The sequence below is a fragment of the Cyprinus carpio genome, chromosome B20 (genome assembly GCF_018340385.1).
Source record: "Cyprinus carpio isolate SPL01 chromosome B20, ASM1834038v1, whole genome shotgun sequence".
Lineage (NCBI taxonomy): Eukaryota > Metazoa > Chordata > Actinopteri > Cypriniformes > Cyprinidae > Cyprinus > Cyprinus carpio.
In genome coordinates this window covers 4832761-4842829 of record NC_056616.1, presented here as the reverse complement: position 1 = coordinate 4842829, position 10069 = coordinate 4832761, and the positions used below count along the sequence as shown (strand labels likewise).

General features: G+C 33.0%; 2 protein-coding genes across 6 annotated transcripts in view; both read left to right on the top strand.

Annotated features, from left to right (window-relative positions):
* LOC109113276 (AT-rich interactive domain-containing protein 1B-like) overlaps positions 1–10069 on the top strand; it is an 849861-nt gene that overhangs the window by 353745 nt on the left and 486047 nt on the right. The gene's annotated exons all lie outside the window — the stretch shown is intronic.
* The window catches only part of LOC122140935 (FH1/FH2 domain-containing protein 3-like), a 26476-nt gene continuing 19975 nt past the window's right edge, over positions 3569–10069 (top strand). Inside the window, exons 1-2 of the mRNA XM_042746464.1 lie at positions 3569–3993; positions 9776–9888. Of these exons, the coding sequence (XP_042602398.1) occupies positions 3829–3993; positions 9776–9888 (278 nt within the window). The 5' untranslated portion in view covers positions 3569–3828. The remainder of the gene's footprint in view (positions 3994–9775; positions 9889–10069) is intronic.

The window sequence follows — 10069 nt, the reverse complement described above, 5'->3', positions numbered from 1 at the left end:
GTTGTTTTTTTGTTTGTTTCCTCTCAGTGATAGCGAGTGATTAATACAGGACTGATAACACGAGCGGAGATCAGTGCCTTCACTCACACGGGACAGACCCAGACCTGTGGAGCTCATTTTATACACGACATTAAATTAATATTATACAACTATAGTGAAATTTATAGTTTTTTATAATGTTTATATTTGATTTATATTCTGTTCTTTTGAACTTTATATTCATCTGTGAATCCTGAAAAATAAAATGCATCATGGTTTCCACAGAAATATTGTGCAGCACAATTGTTTTCAACATTGATAATAATCAGAAATGTTTCTTGAGCAGTAAATCATCATATTAGAATGAATTCTGAAGATCATGTGACACTGAAGACTGGAGTAATGATGCTGAAAATACAGCTGCGCATCATAGAAATAAATTACAGTTTAACAGATATTCACATAGAAAACAGTTATTTTAAATTGCAATAATATTTCACATTTGTTACTGTATTTTTGACCAAATATGTGTGTGACAAAGTCACTGGTTCAGTATGCACCAGCTTTATTATTAATGCTTTGTTTAGGATATCTCCTTACCATAAACCGGTCCATGTTTCTGAAAAAAGCTTGTTTTTGGTTTGGATCGACAGAGAGAGAGAGAGAGAGAGAGAATAAACCTGTTTCAGACATTCAGATGAATGACGTCAGGATCGCATGAGGTCACGCCGAACCTGCTGATCCACAGGTGACCCATGAAAGCTCCAGATCATTACAGTAGATATGTTCATATCAATGATTGATCCGCTGGAGTCTGTAGCTCGTGACGCTCTGCTGTCCTCTGCTGTTTATGACCAGAGGCTTGTTTCAGTCTCAGATGAACCATCAGAAATCTCATATTAACAGCCTTTTATTTTTATCATGGACTGATGTTGATTAATGGCTTAATTCAGGGATTGAAAAACATTTTTGAACATTTAAAGTTAATATGATAAGAATTTAACATTTAACAATTTCATTTATCTGATGTAGGTTAGCGGTCATATTATTATGATTAACCATTTAATTTTGATTGTTTTTATAATTGTATATTTTATATATAATTGATATAATATTTTAAATATACCATTTATATATTTATTCAATATTATTATTTGAGTAATTTAATTATTTTATTTTTTCTTTTCTTTTTTATTGTTCATTTTTAGCGTTTCATCAACTCTTAAACCCCTGCATTTCCCTCACAGAGCACAGTTTGGAAAACCCAATGCATTTTTGATTAATATATACGTATATTAATATATATGTTGATAAATTATAACAAATGTGTTTTTTTTTTTTTTTTACTTGGGTTACTCAATATATTTATTATTATATTAGACATTTTTAAAATAAATTTTTTAATATTTTTATTTTTTCACATCAACTTTTCACTCAAATTATGCTTATAATATAATAAATAATTATAATACATATGAACCATACAATTTGTACTGAACAAATGTTGTGTATAAATGAGACAGAAGCATTTTAGTGCTTTCTATCCTTTGGACTGCATGTAAATTTATGTAAATACAGTATGTACATTTGGTTATTTAAATTCTGCAGGCCTGTTTTCATTATTTGTACGCAGAGCTGATCATAAATCCATGTTTTATTGTGCATGTGTTGATTCACACAAACAATAATAGTTACAGACATGAGAATGAATTGGTGAATTTTGAGATTTTCTGGCTGTTTGGTTTTTCATAATGTCTTCTTTCAGACTAAAGTGAAAAGAAAACTTTCAAAATACACTTTCAGGTGTTTATTTTATTGCACTTTATCTATTTGCATCTGTAGATTTCAGTCTGAATCCATATTTTTAAAGAGTTTTTTTTTTTTCTTATATACAGCAAACTTAGCAGTTTTATTCATATCTATATTCTGAAGGTTTTCACTGAGGGGTTTGTTCATATATCATTCAACATTTTATTTTTTAAAAACATAGCGAAAATGTGTTTGTTTTCTGTCTGTTGACAGTATTTTCTGATTTGATTTCAGATATATTTATTGGAGAAATCCAAAATCCACTCTGGAAAAACCTCTAACTCTAATATGTCAACAAAATCAAACAATTTATTTAAAATAAATAAATAAATAAATAAAAACTGAAAAAATTGTAAATATAACATATTTTTTAATGTTTTAATGTAATATTTATTTATATATTTTAAATTGTATTTAATATTTTTAATAAAATGGAGATTTTATATTTTTTTTTAATAAAAGTTTTTTCAAATATTTTATATTTGGCCTCTTTTTAGTATATTTTTGTAAATATATTTTTAAAAAACAAACATTCAAAATGTATTTTGCCCTCCATATATTTATATCCAAGAAAATGCATTCACATGTCATATGTGAAAAAAATCTTTATTTGTGGTCTATAACAGATTAAACATTTGAATAAAAATAAATAATAAATTAAGCCTAAAAGTAATGTATAACTGGAAAATTTTTATTTATTTTTATTATTTTTTTTGAGGTGAAAAAAAAGCAAAAATGTCTTGCCCCTTAAAATAGGATTTTTAAATATATTTTGTGAAGTTGAAAATAAATATATTTTAATTTTTTAAAAATATATTTAACTTCAGTGTTTACAACATATCACATATTTTGACAGAAAAAAAATATGACTTGACTTTATCCAAAATTCAGGTTATATTAAAATTAACATTTTTGAATATTTTATAATTAAAAAATTTTAAAATAAATAATATAATTAATGAGATGGGTAGGTTTGGTTATTTTTGTTATGTTTTTTTGTTTTTATTTTATTTTAACTGCGATATCTTGTCTCAGAAATCCTTTATGTTTTATACAGAGACTTAAAACAACATTATATTTTATAACCTCGGCCCGTGTGTTCTCCTGCGGGGGCAAGTTGAGCCAAGAGACCTTTTTTTTGTGGGGAGGGGACATATTTTTACATCATTTCCAATATCACATTCTGAAATGTGTTTGGGGGGGAAGCTATATTTTTACATTATTCCCAAGGATGGACCTTTATTTGTGTGTTTTTGGGGGGTATGGTATATTTTTACATTATTCCCAATGAATAACTTTTATCCCCGGTGGGGATAAAAACATCATGCAAACCCGCTCTGATGTCCCGATCTGAATCAAATGATTCGCAATACGCGATCCGATTGGAGCGCTTCAAAACAGTGAATCATTTTGCGACGCAATGGTTTAACAGATTCGGAGTTTCAAAACGCCTCGTTGTGTTCTTTGCTCGTTTTCTCTATGTAATTTGTGTTTGAATAACCGTGGACATTAAATCATTACAATTAATAGGCCTAACGTAGGCGTACAATGTTTTTATTAAACTGAGATCACACTAAATACAGTTTCTGTCGTATTAAAAATATTTCATAAAAAATTTCAAAAGAATCCCCCCCTCTGTTTTTTTCACAAATCGCACCCTGTTTACTATCATTTTACTGTCTTGTGTTCGCTTTAAAAACACACTGTAAGTAAAAACAGGGAGCAGAGTGCATTACTCTCCTCCGCCGCTAGAGGCCGCGGTTTGTCCCTCATCATCGCGTCCCGCTGGTAAAGCGCTTAATCCGCGGGGGGCGTCCGGCTGTGTCCAGCACCCTCTCACCCGCCCGTGACACGGACACTCGCGCTCAGCACGACACGGGACGGAGCTTCTCCTCCTCGCCGCTGATCGGTAACTCCGCGTCTGTCACATTTCCGCGAAGGCCGGGCGCGGATCCGCCGCTGACCGTGTGTTGTTGTCGTTACCGGGAGGAAGGACGCTTGCTCGCTTGGAGACGCCGGCGGCCCGTGCATGGATGCATCATGTCTTCGTTCGTGTGCCGGGTTCAGTTTCTAGACGACACCGATCCGTTCAACAGCACTAATTTCCCGGAGCCGACCCGAGCTCCTCTCTACACCTTCAGAGAAGATATTCCTCTGATTAACCAGCTCGCAGGGGTCCACCGGCTCCTCAAAGCCCCTCACAAGGTCAGATCACACTCTTCAAGAGCACAGAAAGTTATCCTTGTGGTTTTCATTTCACTACAATATAGTTTAAAGCATTTATATTGATTTAAAAGTATTTTACAATCGATATTTAAAAATAAAAAAAATACTGTCTGAAATAATAAAGTTATGCTTTTAAACATCTCGAGTGTTATTTAATTCGATGTAGTTTATATATATATTTATATATATATATATATATTATATATATATATATATATATATATATATATATATTATATGAGGTCAGTTGCATGATTTGTGCTGGTTTTAAAGCGCGACAGGTGCGGCTCTGAGCCGCATTTAGAGCCGCTCATTCATTCACACTGACTTCTGAGTCGAGTTAACCCTGAAATAACAGTCAGAATAATAGAATTATTTCGGGACAGTTTACTGAGCATTCAGACATAATACAAAAGAAAATCATATTTGATGCATCAGGCTTTTAAAGCTCGAATATGTAAAATGTTTTGACGTTTACTTGATAAAAATCAGTCAAGAAAAAACTCATTCAGAGACAGAAGACATGCAGGAGATTGTGTTCATCATTTAGAGCCTTAGAAATTCACATTTCAAAAATGATGTGTTTATAGTCATAAATGTTAAGAGTGTGAATGAACAAACTGCTCTTATATCAATGTCAAATGTGCCAGAATAAATCTTCAGAGTATTAAACATGACTGCAGATCAGACACATGCTGTTGAGTGTTTCTGGAGGTAAAGGGTTAAAACCGGCAGAGTAACTGTGACAGATTATTAGGTCTTAAAGGACATTTACTGTTGCACACACGTCGCATAAACAGATCTTACAGCGCACATGCTTCATCTCACTTTACACACCGTGTGTGCATTCAGCCAAAGCTGAAAATTATCCAAATATGTGCTCGCCCTCAGATCATCACAGATGTAGATGAGTTTGTTTCTTCATCAGGTTTGTAGAAATGTAGCACTGCATCAGTGTCTCAGCAATGGATGCTCTGCAGTGAATGGGTGCCGTCAGAATGAGAGTCCAAACAGCTGATAAAAACATCACAATAATCCACAAGTAATCCACAGCACTCCAGTCCATCAGTGAACATCTGGAGAAGACAAAAGATGAAACACATCCAGCATTAAGACGTTTTTAACTCAAATATGAGTCTATAATCCATAATAACACTTACATACATTATGAAATAAATGTATACAAGAGACAATACAACAAAACTAGGCAACAGTAGATTAGCATAATGTTATTGTTTGTTAAAGTTATTATACATTATATTATCACACATTTGAATTATAATGGATTCAGTATGACTTAGTGTGTATTTGTAGCCGATGTTCTTTGATTTGAGCTTCACTGGTTTGTTAGGCTGACATCTGTTTATTTGTTTTCTGTGCGTCCCGCTCTCTGGTTCTCTCTGGTTTCTCTCTGTTTGCATGTGGCTCTGTGTTTTTCTGTGTCAGTCTGTCATTTGAGTGAAAGTCATGGCCAGTAATTGACTGTTTCGGTCGAATCTGTAAAATTAAACAGAGGTCAGTGCTGCTCCAGAATGCCGCTGTGCGACGGAGTTTCCTCTCGAACACACATGATGATGATGATGTTGTACCTTCCTCATAATGCTGTATAAAGCTGTCAGGCCGAAATAAATCAAAACACACAAATTCTTAATTTTCTTACCATACTTCTTATTGTCTGTTCAACACTGAATCAGCACTCGGTCAATAGTTTTCAGTCAGTAAGAGTGTAGAGCTATACAAATGAGTGCTTATTATGAAAATATTAGTGCTTATATTTACATTTATGCATCATCCAAAGTGACTTACATTGCAATAATTGCACACATATTATCATGCATTCCCTGGGAATCGAACCTATGAGCCTGATGTTGCAAGTGCCATGATCTACTGTTTGAGCTGCACATTAAAAATAAGGCTTAAATTTAATATTGGTGTATTTGAATTGCATATAAAATATCCATTCATTTGAATGACACCATTTTAACATGAATAAATGTATTGTGATGCAGTCATACAGACATGAAAGACGTCAGATTTCTGTAAGAACTTAAGAAATTAATGTGTTTTAAATACAGAATAACTAGGGCTTATTTTTAATAAATCCCATTTGTTTCAGTCTCATACATTTGAACTATTGAATATTGCATGTTGCACATCGTCATATTTTAACCATCTTCATACTTTTTAACTGAGTCAATGTAATTGATTTTACAATGAACAGATTTATACAGATTCAAAGCAATTTGAATAAATGTAAAATAAAATACAAAAATTGTTAATAATAAACTATGCTATGATTTGAGAGTATGACTGATGTGTATCACATTTAGTTTATTAGTTTTTATTATTATCTTTTTTAAATATTTAATTTAATATTTAAATTTTGTTTTCATTTTAATTTTTGTTAAAATTGTATTAATTTTGTTTATCATTTTTATTAGTTTTTGCTTTTTTAAATTTCTGTATAATTTCCAATAATTTGTATTTCAGTTTTAGTTATTTTAGTTCTTCAAGTTAAACTAAATGAAATCGGCAACTAGCAGAAATAAAAGTTCAATATTTTATTTCATTTCAATTAGTTATATAAGTTTGGGTTAGATTCAGGATAAGTATGTGTTAAGTAAGGGTTAGATTCAGGTTAAGTTGCTGTTAAGTTGTGGTTAAGTTAGTGTTAACTTGTGGATAGGTTAGGGATAAATTTATGTTAAGTTAAAGTTAAGTAAGGGTTAACTTCTGGATAGGTTAGGGATAAGTTTATGTTAAGTTGAGGTTAAGTTAGTGTTAACTTGTGGATAGGTTAGGGATAAGTTTATGTTAAGTTGAGGTTAAGTAATGATTAAGTTGTGGTTAGGTTAGGGATAAGTTTATGTTAAGTCGCCGTTAAGTTTTGTGTATGTTTTTGTTTTGTTTAGGTTTTGTTTCGGTTTTGTTGTTGTTTGTTTGGTTTTGGTTAGGATTCTGGATAAATTTATGTTAAGTTAAAGTTAAGTAAGGGTTAACTTCTGGATAGGTTAGGGATAAGTTTATGTTAAGTTGCGGTTAAGTTAGTGTTAAGTTTATGTTTAGTTAGGTTTAGGTTCAGGTTAAGTTGCGGTCAGGTTAGGGTTAATTTGGGGTGAAGTGTTTTGTGTGCTGCAGTAAAGGACAGTCGGACAGTGGCTCATAAGAGTTCAGCTTTGACTAACTACCACTTACACTGCGGATGAGATTCAGCTGGATCTATTTATAACCCGAGAATGTGAGACAGACGCTGCAGTCAATGCAGGAGATGTTTGACCAGAGTTCAGTTTTTATGACAGGACTGAGCTTCACTGCACTGCACTCTTATTATCATACTTCAGATGGATATCTCTGTCTCTTCAGTGGCTTTCATTCACTGAAATATATGTGTACAGCTCTAATCTGATAAATGCAACTATAAGGCATGAAGATAAAAAGATATTATATACATTAACATCATAATTTTCTGTAAAGCTGATTTGAAGCAATCTGTATTGGGAAAAGTACAAATAATATATTTACCAGTCCAGTCAAGTCAAATTTTAGTGGTATTTATCATCAATAAATCCAATTTATTTCAGTCTCATACACTGTAAAAGAAAGATTTTTTGAAGTTAGAAAATAAATAAAGATTATTGGAGTGTTTTACAAAAAACAAAAAAACAATCTCAGTCTTTCTACTTTAAAATTTTATGTTTAATTCAATTCAGTTCAGTTTCTGAGTGAAAATGGTTTCTACACCCAACTGTTTTCAGTGTTTTAGCTAATTAATATTTCTAGCCGTATTTTGTTCAAACCTTTTAATTTCATAAATGTAATTATTTTTACTGTGAACAGATTTATGCTTATTCTAGGTGATTTGAATACATGCATTTTGAAAATATTTAAATATAATCAAAAAACTTTTTGAGTGCACTAAAAATTATTTTTCAAATGATAAAGATAATTGGAGTACATTATACAAGAAAAAAAGGTTTTATGTTTAATTTCATTGGCATTTCTTTGTAATTAATTGTAAACTTTGCTAGCAGTTTTACAATTAATTAGTACAATTACATTTTATTATTACAATTAGTTAGTAATAGTAAGTTTAAGATTTATGTATTTGGATTGCACGTTAAATTTTGATTTCAGTTTTAACAAACTAATAAATTGGACTTATTTAAGAAAATTAACCTCAGTTTGTGTCTCAACAGATGAAAAATGCCACAGACACACATTGATTTGTGCACACTTTCTTCAGGAAATGTAAAGAGCTGGTTCATTTGTGGTTCATTTAGTCTTTGTGAATCAGTCCAGACACGTTTATGAGCGTGTGTGTGTGTTTTGTAACACGGTTGTTAGCAGGTCCAGTGTTCTGTGTCTGACTCATCATGTGCTGGTTTTAGATGGTTTAGATCATTGTCAGTCTGCTGATGCTCTCAAAGTGTCTTCTGAGTGAGTTTAGAGGTGCTTCACCATCACTATCGACTGTAAACAGAGACGTGAAGATGCTCTTCTTCATCCAGCAGGTGTAGCGTGTGATTCATGTGTGATTGATCGTTGGTTGTGCGACACATTCTTGAATGAACTAAGTTTGTTGGTCTGAGCATTGTCTTAAATCAAAGCTAACGTCCTAAGCTGGAAAGCGAGTGTTTGATTAGGGTTTGGCGAGTTCAGACTCAAGGAGATGCCAAACCCACCAAATCAACACTTACACGGTCGCAGCTTTATTCACGCGCTCAGCCGTTTGACATACTGCACGAGAGCTGATTCTGATTAATATCATACAATGTTTTGCTAGTTTGTGAGTTGTTATCTTAAAGCACAAGCTGTCGATGTGCATTTCAGAGCAATTTACCAAATATCTTGTCAGCCTCAGTGTGTTTTTACCAGGGGTCGACCGATTATCGGCGCCGATATTAAGCTTTTTTTTATGGTTATCGGTCATTTTCAAAACCGATTTGCAGATAAAACAATTTAAAAGCATTTAAAGACAGTTTTTGTCAGAGCCCTTGTTATTCTTAATTTTGACATTAATTTTCATTTTTACACCAGACATATATCAGTTCAAAATATCGGTTATCGGTCTACTTGATCTGTAATAATCTGTTCATCAAGATTGCATTTATTTGATCAAAAATACAGTAAAAATTTAAAATAGATGTTTTCTATGTGAATATCTGTTAAACTGTCATTTATTTCTGTGATGCGCAGCTGAATTTTCAGCATCATTACTCCAGTCTTCAGCGTCATTATCAAGATTATAATCAATTATTATCAAGAACTGCTGAAGAACAGATATTTTGGTTTGTATTCACAGCACAAATCACACACGTGCTGAAGGCTACATGTGTTAAAAAATTAGTACACATGACTAAAGAGTGCATGAGCAGCTGAGCTCATGACAAACACAGGTGTGCATATAAATTAAAGCACACACTCATTTACTCTCTGAATGGGGAAAGACTTCCATTGTTTCAATATGCAATTCATTTGCATTTACACTAGCAGTTAAAAGTTCTTTTTTTTTAAAGAAATTAATACTTCTCTCCTGAAGTACTGAAGAGTCGAGTAAGTTCATCTAAATTCCACAAAAAGCTTATGGACGTAATTATAATATAATCAGACACTGAAGTGAGCTGCTGTTTTTGTCTCTTCTGAGGAAGATTCAATCACTTGTTTTGAGCACAGAGAAACTTTGGTCAGATTTATTAAATGTTCATCCAAACTATAAAAAAAATAAATAATGTCACTGATTGTAATGTGTGTGTTTCTGCAGCTCGATGACTGCGCTCTGCAGCTCTCTCACACCGGTGTGTATCTGGATCTGGAGTCGACGCTGGACGAGCAGAGAGATGAACTCGAGGGATTTCAGCAGGACGACTGCGCAGGGTGAGACGCACACTACATAGTGCACTATACTGCAGTTACTGTGTTAGTATTATCCTGTGTGTGTGTGTGTGTGTGTGTGTGTGTGTGTGTGTGACTGTGGCTCTCACACAAATCACCTTAACAGATCTACTGTTTGATGGGGGGGGGGGGGGGGGGGAGAGAGAGAGAGAGGGTGAGGGAG